The following is a 23,230-nucleotide window of genomic DNA, read 5'->3' on the forward strand; positions in this document are numbered from 1 at the left end:
TTTTTTTTTTACTGTTTATTCCCTTGTTCTTAATGTACACAAGGTGACTGGTAAATATTATCGGGCAAATGAATCACACTCTGCCATTGAAAATTATTTTTTGTTGCCTCAATGAAAAAAACAAATGAACTTTCCTGTGGAACTGAGGAAATGATATAATTTTCTTTTCTTCTAGTTTATTTTGGTTTTAAAAATAATTCTTTCCCATCTTATTTTGTTGATACAGAATAAATCTTTGACTAACATTTCTTTTTGCTTCCCCATTCTTTTGAACTCAGATCAATCTGAATCTATTTGATAAATGTTAGACTTTGTGCTGATGATTTGTGGGGAAAGAGCACTGACGATTGAAGCAAGAGACCCACACATGTTAACAGCACACTTTACCACTGGGGGACGCTTCCCATCTTGAAGACTTTAGGTATAATTCTCTTAGCACTAAATATTTGAGTGTTTAATTTTTTCAATTACACTTGTTTGTACATTTGTTTAGTGTGTGGGTAGAGAATGTATGTGTATTTTACAGTCAAAGGAAAAACTGTCAACTCAAACACATGAGTTTCCTTGTAGGAATTCTCCTAGACTGGGAGCTAGGTATACATTCTTATGACTCACTGTGAGAAATGCTATTACCATTCACAGGAAATTCTACTGCCCTATTAGAGATGGAGAAACAATTAAAACAAATAAATGTCCCCCAGATGACTGATGGCATTGCGTCCCACCACCTCATGTATAGTGGGGCTGACTCTAGGTCAGGTCTCCATGCTGGGCAAGCACTCTGCCTAAGCTATGTCCCTAACCTTTTAAAATTTTGTATTTTTAGCACAAAGTCTCAATACACAGCTCAGGTTGGCCTGGGACTTATTATATGGCCCAACCTTGCTCATATTCTCAATCCTATAGCCTCTGCCTCCTAAATCACTGGGATTACGGGTGTGAACCACTATTGCCCAGTTTGTCTGATCTGTTATTGGTGGTAATCTGCATTATCTCAGTGGAATTAAATAATGACCAGAACTGCTACTAGTAGCTCTGGTGAGCTAAAGGATACAGGAAGAAAGTTTACAACAAAACAGAACAAACAAACAGGAGAATGGATAATAAAGAAGAGAGACACAGAAAGCACTGGTCAGAAACAGAAAAGGAAGGTAAAAAAGCAGGTGCCCACCAGGGAGGAACAGAGTGCTCACCACTGCTCAGCAGTGTGGGCTCAACAGAAAATCCTCAGCTGTCTCCTGTAAGGACGTAAATGAATCCATCCCACTTAGAAACTTTGTCTATGTGAGTTGGCCAGGTGAGGATACTCTGAAACCACCTTCTAGTTTATCTCATTCTCACAACACAGTAATAACATTCCACAATCACACCATGAATTAGAACCTAAACTCATGAGGCTAACTGTTTAAATCAGCATCTTCTTTCACAATGAAAACCATTGCATGCCCAGAAAAATGAGGACAAGCTTTACTTTCAGTGTAGCTTTCAATGTATGGAATAAGTGGGCAGCCACAGCCGCTGCCCTTCCCCACTCCAGCTTCCTCACTAACGTCAGTGCTGTAATCAGTGCACCGATATTGATGTGTTGTTATGAAATAGCTGTACTTTACAGTTTATAACATAAAGGGTCATACTTCATAGTATAAAAAATCTATGGGGTTTGATGAATGTATGTAGGTAGCATGTACCTTTTGTTACATGTTCACAAAATCATTTCATTGCTCTAAAAATTCCCTCAGCATTAGATTAACTCTTTTTTAAAAGATACTTCTAGCTTTGTGTATGCATGTGAGTCTGTGTAAGGTTATTGCCTGTGAGTGCAGCTGCCCATGAAGCCAGCAGAAGGTACTTGATTCCTTGGAGCTGGACTGCTGTGAACCAAACTCAGGTCCTTAGGAAGAGTGGTATGGGATCTTAATTCTTGAGCCATCTCTCTAGTTCCCTATATTAGCTTTTAATTTCAGGTTTAAAAAAAAAAGATTTATTTATTTATCTACCTATTTATTTATTTTGTATACAGCATTCTGCCTGCATGTATGTCTGTAAGCCAGAAGAGAGCATCAGATCTCATTACGGATGGTTGTGAGCCACCATGTGGTTGCTGGGAATCGAACTCAGGACCTCTAGAAGAGCAGACAGAGGTCTTAACCTCTGAGCCATCATCTCTCCTTCCCACAAATGCTTTTTTTTTTTTTCCCAATTCTGGGGATTAAACATAAGGCTTTGTATATGCTAGGCAAGTGTTGTACATTGTTTTGTTCTTGTAAATTTTTTTTGTTTGTCGGTTGGTTTGTTTTGTTTTAAGACAGGGTCTCTGACTAGTTTAGAACTTGCTATGTAGACCTGGTAGCTCTGAAGTCTACAGAGATTGACCTCTGTGTGCCTCTCAAGTTCTGGATTAAAGCCCAAACCACCACACCCATCATTATTTTTGTTTTGTTTATAAATGATTTTTACATTTTATTTATTTATTTATTCATGCATTCATTCATTCATTCATTCTTTTATCCATTCATTTAGTGGAGGTGGGGTTGGGGGGATGAATGTATCAGGATGCATGTGTGCAGGTCAGAGGACAACTTGTGGGAATTGGTTTTCTCCTCCTACCATGTGGGGTCTGGGGATCAAACTCAGTTTTTCAGGTTAACAGCAAGTACCCTGTACCCTCCAGACCATCTCACCAGCACACTTAGTTTGTTGTTGTTGGTTGGTTGGTTGCTTTTGTTTGTTTTCTGTTGGTTGGTTGGGCTTGGTTGGTTGGTTGTTTTTTGAGACAGGGTTTCTCTGTGTAGCCCTGGCTGTCCTGAAATTCACTTTGTAGATCAGGATGGCCTTAAACTCTGAGATCTGACTGCCTCTGCCTCCCACCTGGCTTGGATCCTGCACTTGAAGGCTAAGAGTATGAGAGGAAAATGGGAACAGCTGGGCCCTTGATGGAGTAAAGAGAGCTTTGTATTCCCTGGACCTGAAGTTACAAATGGCTGTGAGTCTCCCAAGGTTCTCCAAAAAAGCAGCCCAATGCTCGTAACCCGGGAGCCATATCACCTATCCCAAGGGAGCTGAGCAAGAACACTCACTGCACAATCTCTCTCTCTCTCTCTCTCTCTCTCTCTCTCTCTCTCTCTCTCTCTCTCTCTCTCTCTCATTCTCTCTTTTTTGTTTTGTTTTTGAGACAGGGTTTCACTATGCATCCCTAGTTGTCCTGTAACTTACTATATAAACCAGGCCTCAAACTCAGACACCTGCCTAACCCTGCCTCTCAATGCTGAGCAGAATTAAAGGCACCCACCACCATGGCCTGGCTAGGGGTTTGTTTTGTTTTTGTTGTTGTTGTTGTTGTTGTTTTTAATAATAAAAATTACAAAGCTAACAGGTCGAAAAGTTCTCTGTAGAGTCTAGGTTTTGTCAGATTCACTATATGATCATTTGAAATGATGTGTGACACTACATAAGCAGAAAAATAATGGAATTTTAAAATACAAAAATATTGTAATTTAGCAAATCTTAAATTCTTTAAGGCTTTCCCTGTTAGCTTTCTATGCCACTAATCTCCTAACTACAAGGAAGAAATAAATGAAAAAAGAAAAAACTAAATTTTTATTCTAAGTAAGCCTCTTGAGGTCTGTCCCATGGGACGTATTTGTATGGGAAATAGTTGGCTTAGTAAACCATGGGCTCCTTTTAGCTTCCTGTTTACACTGGGAACATAATTAGTAGCTAGTTTCTAATTTGAGAATGCTAGTTAAAAAAGAAAGATATAATATTTTAAGAACAGAATGGAACATACCTAAGCTTTATTCCTGGGGGTAGATGAATACATCCTATATGTTATTTTTCTTTCCTAAGACTATTAATTTCAGGGACACTTTATAATTGTTTGTTTAGAATGCAAAAATGTTAAAAAGCCAAACATGACCCTGCTGAATATGTGCTTCTCTAGGTACTACCATTTAAAATGCAAAATAAGCACTTAAATCTATATGGGATAAAGATGAAGGAATCGAGCTTTTCTCCACTGTCATGGGGGGCTCTCAGAGTAATGAAGAATTTACTTCAGTTATACTCCTTCACAGACAGAACAGTTCTGCTCTGAACCTTTGGTCTGACCAGGATATCAGGCTCTGTTTTAATTTGCGCCTGTTTTGTTGGACACATTTTCTTTGTGTTGCCTGGTCTCTCAATAATTTTTACCATTAATCTCAACCTTCAGTTTAAATCCTGAGACCTATTGGCACAGCTATGAGAATCCATTGTTAGAAAATTCCAAAGAATTACTACTTTAAGTTCCTGAAAGATCCACTGTAGACCCTGAAATGACTGTATCTTCCTGGCCCCTTGAATGAATCCTAGCCGCCTCTGTAGGATTACCTGGGCAGGGAAATCTAAAGGTCCCTCTTCACCAGAGTCTCTTGCACTCCAGCAAGAGGGGAGGGCTGAGCAGCCATGAGTGGAGATGCCAGCAGCCTGTGACTGTGAGGAATGCAGAAGATGTTATGCCATTGCATACAATTTGATTTGTGGCTTTCCCAAGCTGAATAACCCGTAAATAAGCAACCTTACTCTGTACAATCAATCCAGTCTAGGCCTGCTAAGCACAATCCATTCCCACTCACAGAGCGTTTGGAAAATGACTGGTTATCTCAGACCCAGCTATTTTTTTCTAAATATCTGTAGTAAAGGTGGCAACTCTTGGAACTCTGCTGTTTATTTTTACAGGAGTACAAGAACTGATTCAGACATTTCAGGTAAGGAATAAATTCCAAGACACATTTTTTTGTGCTCTTCAGTAGACAAGAGTTACTCAGAGTTCTAACTATAGATGGTTAGGAACAAAGGGTTCCAGCTAGGCCTTCTGTTGCCTTCCCAAAATTCTAAACACGCCACCCTGGAGAGACTCTTCCAAGACCATCTTCAGACCCTTTCAAGAGTACCGGTCACGTTTGACTTCCCAGAACTCTGAGTCTAATCTATTAGGCATGAACCACTCCAAGATGAGCTCTAAAAGTGGATCCCACCACAGCAGCAACAGGACCTGCTATCCTTGAACATTTGTATGGGGAATATTTTTGGTAAATCAAAGTCATGTAGTTCCTCTGCCCTTCCTACTTACATCTTTAGCCTAACACTCACTGTGGGGTGACTTAGTTAATGTTTGGGTATGGGGATTTCTTATTTATGTATTCTCATGCCTTAACAACAAACACGTAACGGAGCAGATTGTCATACAGGCCATTAGAAACCTTGCCTTTTGCTGACTGCTCACTCACTCCTAGCTACTCTCTAACCTGTGAGCTGGAATAAGCTTCGGCTACATGCCACTTATAAAAGAATACTATGGAAAGAACACAGAGGAATATTTAACTTGGTTTAAGTGAAGAGGAAAAAAAGTACAAAAAAAATGCCCAAGAAAAACAAGAGTATTTGAAGACACTTATAGTCATATTTAAAAGTCAATTCCACCAAAACAAAAAAACAAAAACCCACCCACCCATCCCCCAAAATAGGAAAGAGAAAAGAAGATTATATGGTAAACATAACACTTTTTTTTACAATTTGTTTTTTTATGTGTATGAGTGTTTTGTATGCATGTATGTAAGTGCACCATGTGTGTACATGATGCACTGGGCAAGGTCAGAAGAGGGCATCAGATGCCCTGGAACTGGAGATACAAACAGTTGTAAGCCATTGAGTGAGTGCTGGGAGCTGAAATAGCAAGTATTCTTAACCACCTAGCCACCTCTCCAGCCCAATACTACTAGAGTTTTACACAAATTCGATTTATCTTTATATCTGCTCATTGGGAATCAGTATCCAAATTACCTGCTGACCTTCACCACATGTGAGATCTGCATTCTGATCAACAGAGATGAACCTGAGACCACCATATAAAAAAGTGCTTCAATAAAGAAAATGCCAGGTGGGGGCTGGAGAGATGTCTCAGTAGTTGAGATGTGTCTTAGGGGATCCCAATTGATTCCTAGCTCCAAGTTAGGCTGCTCACAACTGCCTGTGACTCAGGCTATAGGGTATCTGACACCTCTGTCCTCCATGCACAACCACACACACATGACCATACTCTCATACACACACACACACACACACAGACATATATACACATGATTAAAAAGAAAATCTTTTTTTTTAAAGCGATTTTTTTAAAGATTTATTTATTTATTATATGTAAGTACACTGTAGCTGTCTTCAGACACTCCAGAAGAGGGCGCCAGATCTCGTTACGGATGGTTGTGAGCCACCATGTGGTTGCTGGGACTTGAACTCTGGACTTTCGGAAGACCAGTCGGGTGCTCTAACCCACTGAGTCATCTCACCAGCCCCCAGAAAATCTTTTTAAAAGAAAATTCAAGACCTCCTTTTTAGTTTGTAGGATTTTCACCCATCAACTTCTACCACAAAAAATATTTATAAAGACGTCATGGCACTAAAGGCTTAGATGCTCCAGAGTTACCCAGTACCAGTAACCCAAACAAATGCCCTCCATGTTTGCCAAAGGCAAGGATCCATCCAACGGCAGCCTGATTGCTAATGACTTGTCACAACACAGAGATAGAACTACGATTCATTTAGTTAGCTGTGGATGTCCAGTTTATGCAGGGTACCAATATGGTTGTCTTTATCTTATCTGCAACTAATAGTTCCACCTGTCTTCTGGTACAACTTCAAGGTTTTTAAGCTGCATAAACATATATTTTATATGAAGCACTTTGGCAGACTCGGGAGAGATTAGACAAAAATATGAAGCAAGCTACTTGCCATAAGTCTGTGAATTAGCCTAAGAAAATCCACTGGAGGAAAAAGAAGTGGTAACTTAATGTCAGGTTTTAAAATGGCTTCTCTACTGACTAAATCTGTAAGAGAAGCTGGAGGATGCCAGACACAGAAAGAGCAGGTAGGAAGCTTTTCTAACAGTCGAGGTGGAGGTAAGAAGCAGTCAGCAGGGTAGCTTCAGAGGGATGTATACCTATGGTCAGAAAGAGTTCCTCACATATTTTACACAGTTGATATATACTAACAATGATGGTAGGGTGATGGCGAAGATGACAAAGATGATGATGACTTATTGACAGGGACTGGAGAGGAGGTCAGGCACTACAGTGCTGAAGCATGAGCCTATCAAGTCAATCCCCAGCACTCATAGAGAAAGCTGAGTGTAGTAACATATACTAGTAATCTCGGAGCGTTGGTAGCCACGGAACAGCCTAGATGAATCTGCAGGCCTCAGGCCATGAGAGTCCATGTCTCAGAAATCAAAGTAGACATGTTCTGAGGAGACACCTAAGATTGTTCTCTGGCATCCACATGTGTACCTGTACACACACACACACTTACATACATACATGTGCACCCACCACACATGCATGCACACACATGCATAATTATTGTAAGTCTACTTGTAGAAACAAGACAAAGGAAGACGATTTGGGAAACAGCATGACTGGGATATATAAATCGGTGAAGCCATCTGGGAAAGGGAGCCAGAGAAGATATGGCAATGTTGAAAAAGGCAAATGAACACTGATGTTAGGTCAGAGGCCTCAGGCTTTAGTTCTAACCCAACTTTCTCCATTACATGAACATGTCATTTCACTTCCTCTGTATGTGGCTAGGGTGTTAGAAGGAAGGCATTTTGACAGTGATTAATTCTAAAAGCTGATATTCTGTGCTGCTGATGGCCCATTTCTGGAAGGCTAGCAGGCAGTTTGAAGTGGGTGTCCTGGGCATCAGGGACTAACCACAGATACAGCAAAGGAGTAGCGAAGGTGCACGTGGAGCTTGCTGAACCGCAGGTATGACACGGTGTAGGATGTGGCATGCAGGTTGCCACAAGGCATTAACCATTTTCCCTGTTTGTTCTCTTTCATGTTTCCCTGTTTCTTCTTTCTTCTCCCGTGTCTTCCCATTTTTCTTAGGCTTGTATAGTTTCTCAGTTTTCCCCCTGATTAGCATTTCTTTCCCCGTCTTCACCCTCCTTTGAATCAGATTTTTCCCTCTCACGCACTCATGGTAATTCTCTTTACCTGAAGAGGGCAAAGGCTACCCCATCCTAAACCCTCATTCTATTAAATTCAGTCTAAACAAAGACTAAAAACGCCTCTGTAATTCTAATTTCTAGGTAAAGCCAGAATAGTAATGCTGCCCAAAGCTGGGGGAAGATCAATCTCTGTGGGAAGCTCCCAGCCTCCTAGGCAATGGTAGTTAAGGACAAAATTATGTGGTTTGCCTCCCACACACCTCTGCAGCTGAAGGGGTTTCTATGCAATGTTTTGTGGAAAGTGGCACTTCAAATACACTGTTCCTATAAACAAGGCCATGTAATGACATGGCAGATACCAAGCTAGACCTGTGCCTCTGGACCCAAGTCACCTCTCTCCTTCCTTGATTTTTAATTTCTCACCTTTCAAGGCTTCATTCTTCTCCTCAACCTTTCTGATTTCTTTGTAGTGAGCCCAGGGCATAGGCTTTCCTATGATGCCATAGTATTCTTCCCACATGTCAAAGAGTGAGACCAAAGACAATGGTTCAAGAAACGAGAGGAAAAAATCATACATGAAATACTGTTTCCTTCCCACCCCACCAGTTTCTTTTATCTTCCTGTTCAATACTACAAATCAAGTTCTAAGCAGCCACATCACTCCCTGATTGTTTAACCCAAACTTAAAAGAAAAGAAGGAAGCCCCTAGAAGGGACCAGGTTTGTGAACCAGCAGTGAGCTCCGCTGTAATGAATGTAGATAACCTGGTGAGGTGTTTAGAACATCGTTTGAATTTGAGACCCAGATTAAGTTTTCTCCTTTTGTGCCCCTTTCTCTCTTGCCGTGGGCTGTCCTTCTCTCCCACTTTTTCTCCAATGATATCTCTTCCATTTGCCTGTACTCGAGCTCCTCTTCCGCTTTGGCTCTCCTCATTCCAAATCCTCTTCTAATTTCCCAACCTTGTACCTCATCTGTCTCCCCCTTTCTCAGGGGGAATGCACACAAGTCTAGTAAAACAGAAAAGGTCACATTGGAAAACCCTGTTGGATGGCCTAAAGGTGAGTTTTCAACATAGGTCTCTGTAGATTTAAATGGAAGATGAGGCACCCTCAGAAAACTAAAACATCGACTCTTAACATAAATCTCATTATGTTTTCTGTAGTAACAAAAGAGGTGCAATTGCAGATAATGTGGAGAGGTTTGCTGTGGACTCCTCTCTAGACTCTTACCGTAGGCCAGATGGCAATTCCAGCAGGAGGCAGAGCACAGGGGGCTTCTGGTGAGGCACTGGAAGAGATTTACATACTATTGCTACTACATGGGAGTTATATCTCTCTTTATACTATCTGGTCCCAGGGACTGAACACAGGTTGTCAGGCTTGCCAGCAAGCACCTTACCTAAGCCATATTGCCTGTGCATAGATCTTTAGTTATAAAGAAAAGCTTCATTATAGTTTTCTTATTTTATTTTTAGCATTTCTTTTGTTTTCAGTAGCATTTGAGGATGAATGCAGGACCTTACGCATTAGCGCTGTATTACTGATCTACATACCAAGATTTTTCTTTTATTTTTTTCTTTTAATATTTTTTAGACTTACTTATACTTTTTTTGTGTACGAGTGTTTTGCCTGCTTGTATGGGTACTATGTACATGCCTTTGAAGGTTGGATGAAGACATCAAATTACCTGGACCTGGACTATAGTACAGTAGGTAGTACTATTTACTGTATAGTATCGTTATGAACTGCTATGGGAGTGCCGGGAACTGAACCCAGGTCCTGTGCAAGAGCAGCAAGCTCATAACAGCTAAGGTGTCTTCCCACTTCTAATTTTACTTTTTAATTGCTTATTTGTATTAATTTGTAGTGTTATACTTCAAAGTAAAACCTTTTAGGCTACTTTGTATGTAAGAATATATTTTGTATTTCAGACCTTTGAAATAATGTGACTTTTGTGTTTTTTGTCAGATCAGTACAAACTACTAAACTAAAAACAAAACCCAACTCAGAAAAAGGCAATCTCTGCAAGAGGAAAACAGCAAAGCTTTTGTGTGGCAGAAATAAAGGCTAATCACTCCATGCAAACCCATGCCAATCTAATTTCTAAAATTCTATTTTAGATGTGTTTTTTTCCTTGTTTGTGGATATGTATTTTATAAGAAGCTACAGAGCTATGAAAATTAAAAGGATTTCAATTTACAAACTCAGTTTATAAGGTATCTTTGATCTGGGCTTGTTAGGACAAATTGCTCTTCTCTGTCTTTCCTGTAATACCAGCCCCACTCTGTCTCCTGCATTGTTTGTTTTGGGGTCCCTGGTGGTGAGGACTGAGTTCTTTAGATATTTGTGTCCTAGCTGAATACTTGGTGCTAAAGGAGTATTTATTGAGTCCATAATTTGGCAACACATGATTCTAAGTGACAATTTACTGAGTGGCATTTGCAAACAGATTTGTAAGAAATTCATTTAAAGGAAACTATAGGTCTGGGCATGTGGGTCACTGAAGGAGCACCTGCCTGTCCTGGCATCTGTAAGACCCTGACATTAATACACAAAGCCAAAAAGGAAAACCAGGAAACTACAGACAATCCTTGCTGAAGAGTTGTTAAAGTTACCACCTAAGGACTAGAGAGATGGCTCTCTAGTTCAGAGCACTTGCTGTTCGTGCAGAGGACCTGAGTTCAGTTCCCAGTACCACACAGTAACTAACAACCATATGTAACTTCAGTACCAAAGGATCTGAAACCCTCTTCTGGCCTCCATGAGCAACCAGGCATGTGTGCAGAACACATAAATACATGTGTTCAGACAAAACACTACTACACATTAAAAATAAAGCTACTACTAAATTGTTTTAAAACCAGCTGGTCATTCTACAGCATGCTTTTCATATACTATCTCAGTTAATCTGCACAGCAATCCATAGAGTACCGTTGTCTCCCTTCATTGCAGATGGTGAACTGAAGCTTGGAAGATATTTGCACAAGGTATATGAATCTCTAGAAAATGGTGGAAACGGGATTTGAACACGAGAGCTTATAGCCAAGCTAAACTGTAACTCACAAACTCATGCATATTTCTGTTTAGCAGTACTCCTCTAGAGAACAATCCTTTACCCACTCTCTTGGCTCACTGCCCAGGGGGGTTGTCTTCCTTCACCTGCTGCTCTAAAGATGGAAAGAATTTCTTTCCTACCTCCACATCAAGAAAAAGACTCCCATGACATCAGCAAGAGACTACTTAGGACTGGTGATGTATTAAAATCTGAAGTACAAATAAACATTTTGCAATTTGGAAATGACTTCTCCTTTATAAACTATTTCTTTGCTATAGATTATCTGTGACTAAGAAAGACATGACGTGTTATTATTAGTAAGGGTCCTTCAAAAGGCAACTGTACAGGACCTTAGAAATGGGTCAGAAAACTCTTACAAACCTAAGACATTCTTATCAGATGACCAAAGAAAAATGAAAAGCACATTCACAACAAGATGTAAGTTCAAAACAAGGCTCACACACAAATGATTATAGTGGTTTGTTTGTAGCAGAAAAAACTTGGACACAACCCAATTACCCATCAACAGATGAGTAGTTAAACAAATTGTGGTATGTTCTTAGAGCAATAGCACTTAGTAACCAAAAGAAACAAACTACTAATAAATACTTCAACACTGCAATCATAGAAACATGTTGAAAGAAGCCAAATAGTCAAAGAATACCTAAAGAGATTTAAGAGATTTAGAAAACAACTCGTTTATGAGATAGGTCAGTGGCTATCTGTGGCACAGTTGGTTAGGAGGGCAATGACTGCAAAGTGGTACAAGGGAATATTTTTCCCTTTATTCACTTTACACCCTGATTGCAGCCTCCGCTCCTCCTCTCAGTGCCATCCTACCACCTGCCTTGTCCCATTCCCCCTACCCCTTGTGCCAACCCTCCCTGGTACATCAAGTTGTATCAGGAATAAGTTCATCATCTTCCACTGAGGCCATTCAAGGCAGCCCAGCTAGAGGAAAGGGATGCAAAGGCAGGCAACAGAGTCTGAGTCAGAGATAGTCCCTGCTCCAATTGTTGGGGATCATGTGAAGCTGCACATCTGCTAGGATCAGACCATGCCATGCTCTTTGATTGGTGGTTCAATTTATGTGAGCCCCCATGGGCCCAGGTTGGCTCTGTAGGTCTTCCTGTGGAGTTCCTATTCCCTAAGGCTCTTGCAATCATTCCCCCATTCTTCCACAAGACTCCCTGAACTCTGTCTAAAGTTAGGGTGTGGGTCTCTACAACTGTTTCCATCAGCTGCAGGATAAAGCCTCTCAGAAGATAGTTATGCTAAAAGCTAGGCTCCTGTCTGCAAGCATAGCAGACTATCAGTAATGTCAAGGGTTGGCTCTTTCCCATAGTGGGTCTCAAGTTGAGCCAGTCATCGGTTGGCCATTCCCTCTATCTCTGCTCCATCTTTATCCCTGCACATCTTATAGGCAAGGCAAATTTTGGGTAGAAGGTTTTCTGGGTAAGTTGGTGTCATCCTCTCTTCCCTCCACTGGAAGTCCTTCCTGGCTACAGGAGATGGCCACTTCAGACTTCATATCCCTGCCCCGCTGCTAGGAGTCTCAGCTAGGGTCACCCCATATCTTCTCAGGAGCCTCCTTCCAGGTCTCTGGCTTCTTTCAGAAATGTCCCCCACTGATTTTCCTTCTGTCCCCCAGCCTCTCACTACCCCAACACCTGTTTTCCTCCCAGGCCCTTCTCCCACCCAGCACATGCTGACAAGGATGTGGAGCAAGGGGAACACTCCTCCATTGCTGGTAGGAGTGCAAACTTGTACGACCATTTTGGAAATCAATTTGGTGGTCTCTCAGAAATTTTGGAATAGTTCTACTTTAAGACCCAGCTCTAACCACTCCTGGGTATGTACCCAAAACGATCCTCCATCATACCACATGACATTGTTCAACTATGCTCATAGCAGCTTTATTTGTAATAGCCAGAAACAGGAAATGACCCAAAAAATGGATAAAGAAAATGTGGTTCCTCAACCAAAGAATGGATAAAGAAAATGTGTTTCATTTACACAATAGAATACTACTCAACTATTAAAAACAAGGACATAATGAAATTTTCAGGCAAATGTATGGAACTAGAAAATATCATCCAGAGTGAGGTAACCCAGACACAAAAGGACTTGTATAGTATTTTCTCACTTCTAAGTGGATATTAGCCATAAAGTATAGGATAAACCATGTTACAATCCAGAGACAATGTTACAATACTAAAGGAGCTATGGTAAGAAGGAGGGCTCAAGGGAGGATGTTGAATCTCACACAGAAGGGGAAATAAAACAGTCATTGGAAGTGGATGGAGACAAGGTAATTTTTTATCTTTTGAAAGACATAGAAACATCTTTTGACTAAAGTGGTTGTTATATCCATGTAGATTAGGCTGGCCTCCAACTCACTGAAATCTGCTTGCCTCTACCTCATAAGTACTGGGGTTAAAGGTATGCACCATCACCACCCAGCAATAAATTTATTCTTAAAGGCAGTATATAATTATAGACTAGAACAATGAAGTTCAATAGTTTAGATCTTGAATGGCCCTCAAAGGTCCATGTATTGAAAACTTGGTCCCAGCTTTTGGTACTATTAGGAGGTAGCTGACTTTTAGATAGTGGAAGAAAATTAGATCATTGCAGGTGGTGGTGGTTTGAATGAATACCCACACAGGGTCATATATTTAAATGCTTGATCTCCAATTGGTAGAAATGTTTGAATGTTTGGGAATGATTATGTGTGGCCCTGTTGGAAGAGGTTGTTAGTAGGAGCAGTGTTGGAGGTTTTATAAGCCCATGTCATTCCCACCTAGCTCTCTCTCTCTCTCTCTCTCTCTCTCTCTCTCTCTCTCTCTCTCTCTCTCTCTCTCTCTCTCTTGCTCGCTCCCTCTCTCTCTGCCCCCTGCTTGTTGCATATAGATCAGATGTAAGCTCTCAGCTACTGTTCCAGCACCATGCCTGCCAGCTTGTCTGCTGCCATGATAATCCTAACTCCCTGGAGCCATAAGCCCAATTAAATACTTTCTTTTCTAAGTAGCCCTCATTATAGTGGTTGTCACAGCAATAGGAAAGTAACTAAGATAAGAGTGTGCCCTTCACAAGGATGTTATGATTCTATTCTCTTTCTCCTTTCCTTTTCTTTTCTTTTTTTTTTACCTTTTTAAATATCTTTAATTACCATTATTGCACCGATACAGCATACGCTTATATACATATATCTTCAACTTCATTTTCAATTTTCAGTAATTCAAATACATAATATATTATCATCTTAAGAATACAAAGAACACAAAATGGAGGAAGATTGAGAAAATAGGTTTCCCAACAGTCACTAGTGATCTTATACTTTCTTCTTAGTGTTTGTATCAGAACTTTAATGTCCTGCCATGGCTCTGCAAGAAGAGAGCTGCCTGGGAAGGGGAGGAGGCAATGGGAAAGAATGGACCCAAAGTTAGAAAAAGCTAAGGAAAGCATTGAGTAGAACGATATATTTGAAAGGACCCTCTTCAGCCAGAGTGTGCTATCCATGCAGGTGCTTGCAGGAATGAGAGTCCTCCCATTCTGCCCTCAAACTGCCCAACAAACAAAGGACAGTACCCACCAACCTCAACGGGAGCTCTTCACAGCACTGTAAAAGGAATGGTGGGCAGACNCTGGAGAGTGATGGGGTGGGAACTTGCTTTAAGATATCCTAGCTGGGTATCAAAGCCTAGCGCAAGGCTACCTGTCACAGGTAAAGAAAGCTGTGGCTTAACCTTCTTCATACTGACATAATTAACAGCAGCTTTCCATTGAATCGCTAAATGGACGAAATGAAATGTTTATGAAAAGGAGTCAAAACCAGGCAGCAAGGCATTGTGGGTACTGAATGGGAGCTAAGTGCTTCCAGCTTTCTGCTCTACACATCAAGTTAAAACTCTTCAGGTCAAACACAGGGTGAGNATAAATTAATGCTATGCTTCAAATGCAGCAATTACATGGAGCTGCAAGAAATTAAACACNTCTGTGGAGTACAATGTGGAAAGCACAGCCCCTTGACTCCCTTCATCTCAGAAATATTCACTGGTCAAAGATGCTGCACTATTGAACGAGAAAACAGTAAGGTACCACCAACACAACCCTCTTGTCAAAGGAAAAAATATGTAAACACACAAGAAGGTGATGGGGCTCCACCCAGCACGGGATGTTCACTGAATGGGATAAGCCTGAAGGAGGCCTTACAGAAAAGAACTGGGACACAGCTTTCTCCAAATCTAACCCTATGAAAACCCAAACTTTGTGAGTCCTGGGGCCAGCCTGCCCATTTTTAATCTTAGATTGGTGGATAAGACAGTTTCAAGGTATTTGTCTCTCCTGAAATTGCTAACTAGGGAATCATGAGATGATTCTGAAATGAGTTCAAGAACTTACGTATGTTAGAGGTCACTCCCACTCATAAAGTTGGCCTTCTGAACTCTGCAAAGTCAGTCAGGGTGATAATTCCCACTACTCCCCTGCTTGGTTATGAGCAGGAAACAGCAGATTGTCCCCTGGCTATACAGCAAGTACACAGAGGTAACAAAAAAAGAATCCAGCCTGAATGCACAGAGAAGCTACAGGAAAGACTGACCACTGATTTGGGTTCTGGGAAATGAAGCTGTCCCTAAACTCCCTCAGAAAATGGTGCCCTCGAGGTCATTTTTATTCTTCAAGTGTTCTTACTTCTTGCCAATGCTACTCAAAACTGGACCCAGTTAGATGGCTGTGGTGCCTGGTTAGGAACAGAGCTGGATGTAGTGCTGATGTCTCCCCACAAGTCATTGCTTGTAGAAACTGGAGCTGGTGCTGAAGTTGAGACAGGAGCCGGAGAATCCAAATCTAACAGGATATCTGATTCATTACCTCCATGGTTAGATTTTGGAATAGGTGGTGAGGTGACATGGTTGCTGATGGCAACTGAGGAGGATGGCGGGGGAATAGTGACTTTGCCTCCAGGTGGAGGTGGGAGTAAGCTCAGCCCCCCTCCCCCCCATCCCTGAGGCCCGGGGCTTAGAAGCACCTCCTTTCTTGGCTGTAATGTTCCCAATACTCAACTTGATGGTCTGTCCTTCCTTGAAGCCTAAATCCAACTTGGGACGATTATCCATTTCCTGCGATTCTTTGGAAATCTCAGTTTCCTGCTTTACCCACTTGAAGTGATCTTGCAGGGAAACATTAAAGTCGAAGGCATCTCCCCGATCCGTGAAGCCGATGCCAATAAACGCACTGTGCCCGGAACCATCCTGGATCCTGATCACAAAGTAGCGGCTGGAGTCTGTCACAGTCTCCACAGCAATCCCAGGATACTGTTCTACGGGGGCCTGAGCAAAGAGCTCCCCTGAAACTTTATCTTCCAGTTTGATGTAAGCAATCTTTCCTTTTGAAGTGATTCGCAGGCGACCAGTCCAATCAGGTTGGTCTAGCTTCCAGTCAGATGCCCTGTAACCGCTGTTGGAGGCCGGGACGGATCCAGTAGACGCTAACTTCGGGCTTCACACACAGCACGGACTCATATTCCAGCTTGGCCGCTATCTTGGCTCCGCTCTTTCCTTTTCTTTACATGTTTTCTCACCATGATGTATTTTCCAGCCACAGGCCTCAAGCAACCACAGACTGAAACCTCTAAAACTATGAGCCAAAGTTTATGTTTTCATTTATTTTGTTATAGTGACTGAAAGCATACACACACACACACACACACACACACACACACACACACACACATATATATATATATATATATATATAAAATCAGTGAAAGAACCTAGCACACCTGAGGCTCTAAGTCCAATTCCCAGCACCACTAAAAAGAAAGCTAACAGTTTTAGAAGGTTTAAAATAAAAATAGTACACCTACACCCAAACCTGCTTGCTCTTATTGCTGTATTGCACTGCACTGTCACAGCACTCTGTGACACAGAATGAGTGCTTACCTGCTCCACTGCTGGAAAAGCTGCTGCCAGCATGGCAGAGAGGAAGGGAGGGATCAATTTTCAGTTTGAGGTTTTGGCTTGGAACACACTTCCCAATAGCCTGCTAGAGAAGAGATATAGATATAGATATAGACATATAGATATAGATATATAGATATATATACACATACATACATATATATACACACACATATATATATATATATACACTATATAATAATCAAATGAGTTTTTGCTGCTTTCCCTTTTATTTGTGAATTAGCATAAGAATTTTTATCAGTGGGGATCAGGAGATGATGGTTCAACAGTTAAGAGCACTTGCTGCCCTTCCAGAAAACCCTGGTTCAATTCCCAGCATGGTGGTTCAGAAGTATCTATAAACCAGTCCCTGGGGGATCCAATACTCTCTTATGGCCTCTAGGAACACCAGGCACACATGTGGTACAGAAACATAGATGTAGGCAAAACTAGCACATCCATGTCATCAAAATATTTTTTAAGCCTTAAACAGGTCTGAATAATGGTGCACCCCTGAAGTCCCAGTGTTTGCATGACTTGAGTCTAGGAATGTACCAATACAGTGTAGAAAGAGTCTGTCTTTTAAAACACATGTTTGGGAGGAGTACCCATATTCCTTTAAACAATCAGCGATGTAAAGTTTAAAGCAGGTTCTACTGATTTTGACAGGGGGACAACTTCTGAAGGGAAAACTTAGGTTGAAGTAACCTTTTTAAGCTATCTAGGGACTGAATTTGAAGACAAAGGTAACTGAATTTCGAAATGTGAGGTTAAAATGCTTATTTGAACTTATGATACCTTTTGACAAAGTGCCATATCAAAAATGCTAAGCTATGAACGTAAAGCAGTCTGTCATGGAAGTGTGCCATTTCCTATATTACTAATAAGATAGGAACGGGTAAGGATTTTCTGCCAGAATCATAGTAGACAATTGGGTGGGGTTTGGGGTGGAAGCAGATGATATCATTTATTTACATGAATATGAGTGAAAGAATAGATTTTGATAATGGTCTGCGATTATTTGATTTTATCTACATAATTCCAATGGTTGCCTGCTCAGAGGGAGTAAAATGTCCCAAGGTCACAGATATCATACTTTTCCTCAGGACTTGGGGACAGTTTAGTGGTAAATTTTGTCTAGCAAGTACAAAATATAAAACCAAATCAAACCAGATGACTAACCAACCATAACCCCCAAATATGGTTGCAAATACTTGATATTCCCTCAAGGACAGAATCTACCCATTTCCCTTGACTGGGTGAGATTTAGTGACTGTCTTTTGAGACTAAATCATGAAAAAGCCCGTGGTTTCTGCCTTGGTCTCTCTTTCTCCTGGATCCTTTGTTCTGGGGTGAGAGAGCTATTGCCACCCAAAGAGAAAGGCAAATGGCCAAGAAGTGGTGTCTTAGTAAACAGTCATGAAGGTGAGCCTTCCTGAAAGCCACCCTTAAGTCTCTGTCATGCCTGCAGATAACTGTCTCAGCAGCCACCCTGACCTATAACCTCAGGAGAAGCCATAAACCTGAGACACCCAGTAAAATTGCTTCTGGTTTCCTGACCCACACAAACGGAGAGAATATATTTGCGTACAACAGTGAATCACAAAATCTATCCCTAATTTTACTACCAGCACTTGTCCTGTCTGTGTGTCGTATGGACTTTTCAGGTGCTTTATGAAACTTTGCTAACTGAAGTTTTAAACCCTTGTAGCTACTCCATGTCTCCATTAAAGCAAATTCGTGCATTTTATCAAGATGTTCTGTGTGTGTTCATACATATACACAAATATATAACTTAAGAGGAGGGAAAAGCAATGTATTTCACAACTGTTGCCCATTTGCTCTCGGCTCTAATGCTTGGACCTGAGATTAGAAGGCTGAGACACGGTTCTGCTTTCTTTCCTGTGTTTGCTCAAAATGTTACCCAGGGGCCATGAACCTAAAAGCTTTCTCTGAGCACTTGTTTATAGTTAAGCCCTAGCAGGAGCTACACATTGTTTACATCTACTTGATTTAAACAGTTTAAAGTCACAAATATGCCCTGAAACAGTCTTTCTTCTAAGAGTTCCTTTGGATAGAGGAAACCCTGTCCACTCCCACCAGTGGCTCTGGGGAACGCCCCACAGGGAAGCTCTGGATATTCCTGGTCTCCCTCCCTGCTTGAGAGCCAAAGCCTATTGAGATTCTGGAGTCTTTCACATGGGAAGGTTAGGGCTTCCTGTGACAAGTTCGTACACTGCACTATGTCAGCTTCCACTGACAGATTTTAACAAGTTCTAGGTAGATTTGCTTCTCATACCTGATTTGTAATTTCCATCAAAAATTCACAATTAACCTGACTTCCCCTAGTCTGTTTCATGACTTCAGAATCAACCCAGCTGCTGAAACTTCATACTGCAAGCCTTTAGAATTGTTATATATTAGAAACAAGATATTTTAGCTTGCCAGACACATGTAGAAACTCTAGAACTACAGTAAAGTGCAAATACTCAGTCATCTAGTCTGTCTTCAGAAGGAACGTTTTGCTTTCTAATTTGTGGCTATGCCAATTAAATAAGGTATAATTAAATTATAGTAGCTATAGTAACCCATGAAGCATAGCAACAAAGCAGGAAAGTACAAATAGTTTTCTTTATTTGCCACTGTCTACTTTATTTACCTCCTGCCACTTGGATGGAAGAAGCAGGAGACAGAAGCAATCACCCCCATGCAGAATGTTCTTATGAAATGAGATCATCATTAGTCAAACATGACAAAACTGGTTTGTTTCTGACTCATCATCTCTATTCTACATACTCATGTCTACATCATTCATAATCTAGTCGGCAAATATGTGTTAAGTACTGTGTATCAGATACTAAAATTGATAGAAATCCAAAAATAATAAGGAAAATAGAAATATAAAAATAATAAATATATAAGGAATACATAATAATAAGGAAAATAGAAATCTAAAAATAATAAGGAAAAAAATTAAATCTTTGTCTTTATAGACCTACAAGTCTCATTTGGAAAGACAAGATAATATGCAGTACATCAGGTGTGAATAAGTATAATGAAAAACAGAGTAGTGGAGATACTAAAAATGGAGGAGTAGGAGATAGTGGAAGATGCTGCTATTCATCTAGTGTGTAACAGACCTCACTGGGAACATCTGAAATGTGACCCAGATGGAGCAAAGCAGCCATGTGGAGACTACTTCAAGCACAAGCGACATCAAATGCAGAGCCTTTGATACAAGCTGTTGGAACAGGAGGGGCAACAAGAGCAGAAATGTGTTTGATGTGAAAGGAGAAGGGGAATTGGTAGTAAAAGCCGAGGTCAGGACCAAGAGAGTATTGAAGCAGAGTGACACTGGACTTCATCTTTATTTAGCTTTCTGGGAACTATGCTAAGAAGAGAAGCTACTGATGGGAAGGAGGTTACTGTAATAATCCAGGTAAAAGGTGATGGTTTGGACTACACCAGGATTAGAAATACTAAGTTACAACCTGGATAGCTTTTAAATGTAAATGTGTGCATGTATATATGTATATGTTTTATTTGTGTGCTTGCTGCCCTTCCATATTTGTGGCAGTGAACATGCCTAGGTCAGGGGACAACTTTGTGGTAGCTGGTTCTCTCCCTCTACCATATGGATCCCAGAGATCAAACTCGGGATGTCAAGCTTGGTGGTAAGCACCCTTATACCCTGAGCCATATTCCTAGCCGTGGTATCTTCTGAAGGGTGATATAACAGAATCTCATGATGGGTTTTATGTACAGTGTGAAGGAGTGTGTGAACAAATAGAAACTAGACAAAATGATAATTTTCACATTAAAATTTCAGGGCTTGTTAGAATATCAAGTGAAGATGATGAACAGTCAGTTGAATCTATGCACCTTAGGGTAGAACTCCAGACTATAGATATATTTGGAGTTTAGAAGTTTAGTGTGTTTAGATAGAATCTGAAGCCATGAGACCAGATGAAATCATCAAGGGAGTAACTAATCAAGAACATAGTGATGGGACCAGGGATGCAGCTCAATGGTAGAGCAAATCGTCTATACACAAGGCCTTGTCATTTGATCCACAGCAACACAGAGAACATGATACAAACAATAGAGACATATAATGTAGTGTTTGGCCACTGCTCTAAACAACTTACATATATAAATTCACTTAATCTTCACAGTCAGTATAGAAGATACCTATTTTTTTTTCACTTTCATTTTATAAATGAGTAAGTTAAACCCCAGAGAAATAAGTGACTTTCTTCCGACCACATGGCAGACACTACAGCTGTGATTCAAACCCAGAGAGGAGTGAACTGTTTAACGTTAGAACTCTAGGACACCCCAAAAATTACCATCTGAGGAAACAAAAAGTAATAAACAAAGGAGGTGCCAATGAGACAGGAAGAGAAGAACTGTGTTTAAAGAGTGTTGAGAAGTCTTGGTCTTGGCAACAAAAGCAAGAAAAGGAAAGGGCATGGACATGGTTTGGAGAGTATGGCAATCAGATGCAGTACGTGATGCCACTGTGGCTGTAAGGCCTACCACCTTCAGAAATCAGCAGGCAAATATGCTACCCAGCCATGTTCAGGAGATGTTCCTGAATGCCAAGGCTAAGACAAAATACTATCTGGGCTGGGCAAATGAGACACAGATTCAGACATGAGGCTTGTGAAGGAACAAAGTATAAAGCTATTTCAGTATCCAGTTCGTCTTGAAGGTTTTGTTTTGTTTTTTAAATTTATTCAGAGACCTGGGAAGTGAGAGACACTCAGGACTAAATGTGGGGTAATCTTAGCCAAAATGCCCAAAAATGGGGAGAGGAAACTCAGAGTCCACCTACAATAGATAGACAGGGTCTTAAGTGGAGGGACTGGGTTACTAACACACAGACAAAATTTCTGACCTAGAATTATTCCTGTCTAAAAGAACTTCAGGGACAAAATGGTACAGAGACTGAAGAAAAGGTGGTCCAATGACCAGCCCAACTTGGGATCCATCTCATGGGGGTTGGAGGTGGGGCGCACACCTGGCCTGACACTATTACTAATGCTATGATGTGCTTACAGACTGGAGCCTCTGAGAGGCCCTACCAGCAGCTGAGACAGAAACAGATATTTACATCCAGCCATTAGAATGAAATTGGAGACCCCTATGGTTGAACTAGGGGAAGGATTGAAGAAGCTGAAGGGGAGAGTGACCTCATAAGAAGACCAGCAGGCTCAACTAAGTCAGACCCCAGGGAGCTCCCAAAGACTGAGCCACCAACCAAGAGCATGACTGGTCTGAGGCCCCTGGCACAAGTATAGCAGAGGACTGCCTGGTCAGGCCTCAGTGGGAGTAGATGTGCTTAATCCTCTAGAGACTTGAGGCCCTAGGGAAGGGGGAGGCCTGATGAGGAGGAGTACCCTCTTGGAGGCAAGGAGTAGGAAGAATGGGCTGAGGAACTGTGGGAGGGGTACCAACGACTGGAATGTAAAGAAATAAATAAAAAATATTTATTTTATATTTTGATGTTTTGCCTGCATCAGTGTCTGTGGGAGGGTATCAGATCTCCTGGAATTGGAATTACAGAGAGTTGTGAGCTGCCATGTAGGTGCTGGGAATTGATCCCAGGTCCTCTGAAAGAACAATCAGTGCTCTTAACTGTTGAGCCATCTCTCCAGGCCCCCATCTTGAAGATCTTAATAATCAGTTGTAAAATAAATTATAAAATTTCTTTTTTTGGTTTACAAAAGCAAAGAGACAAAAAAAAGATCCCAGAGGAGAAAACGAAAATATTAAGTCTAGATGAAGATACAAACACACCTTTGTCTAACATTAACAAAGTGGCTGGAATTTAAAGCGTTGACAAAGCCTGGCCAAACAGTAGGGTTTGCTTTTGTTGTTGTTACCAGGGAAACTTAAGTTCCCTTTGTAGACTCTTAGCCTTATTTATAAAAGAATTTAGAAACTGACTCAAAGGGAGCTCAAGGAGAATTTTTATTGGAGTTTAAGGGTAAAGCAATGGGTAGGTGGAAATCCTCCACCAGGAGATGGAGGGAAAAGTCCTTGCTTTCAAGGAAGGCATGAAATGAATTTGGTTTCTGAGAAATCAACAAGCTCTCCCAAGCAGGGAAGTGGTCTAGTGAGCTGAGAAAGGCCCCAAAGCATGTGGCCATCCTGTCTTTTGTTGTCCTGCTCCCTTCCTGTTTGTATTTTGTGGCTTTGTTTCACATAAACTCTATTC

At 41.0% G+C, this 23,230-nt stretch overlaps 1 protein-coding gene and 1 pseudogene across 12 annotated transcripts in view; one reads left to right on the forward strand and one right to left on the reverse strand.

Annotated features, from left to right (window-relative positions):
• Positions 1-11,257, forward strand: part of Fam71d (family with sequence similarity 71 member D) — a 39,725-nt gene extending 28,468 nt beyond the window's left edge. For 4 of the 11 annotated variants that reach the window (XM_021179763.2, XM_021179766.2, XM_021179764.2 and 1 more), the window contains 3 exons: positions 4,717-4,745; positions 10,942-10,976; positions 11,077-11,257. In XM_021179763.2, coding sequence (XP_021035422.1) covers positions 4,717-4,745; positions 10,942-10,976; positions 11,077-11,160 — 148 coding nt within the window. In that variant the 3' untranslated portion in view covers positions 11,161-11,257. Of the gene's footprint in view, positions 1-278; positions 422-4,716; positions 4,746-7,928; positions 8,079-8,980; positions 9,049-9,957; positions 10,015-10,941; positions 11,006-11,076 lie in introns of those variants that run through there. The other 7 variants (XR_002379409.2, XM_021179767.2, XR_002379408.2 and 4 more) reach the window with 7 other exon arrangements.
• Positions 11,258-14,198: 2,941 nt separating this feature from the next.
• LOC110306553 lies at positions 14,199-17,876 on the reverse strand (annotated as a pseudogene). The gene is made up of 2 exons (XR_002379300.2): positions 17,806-17,876; positions 14,199-16,610 (listed from the first exon to the last, which is right to left on the reverse strand). The product of XR_002379300.2 is annotated as an adaptin ear-binding coat-associated protein 1 pseudogene (transcript).
• Between the last annotated feature and the right edge of the window lie 5,354 nt (positions 17,877-23,230).

Source organism: Mus caroli, chromosome 12 (genome assembly GCF_900094665.2).
Source record: "Mus caroli chromosome 12, CAROLI_EIJ_v1.1, whole genome shotgun sequence".
Taxonomy (NCBI): Eukaryota; Metazoa; Chordata; class Mammalia; order Rodentia; family Muridae; genus Mus; species Mus caroli.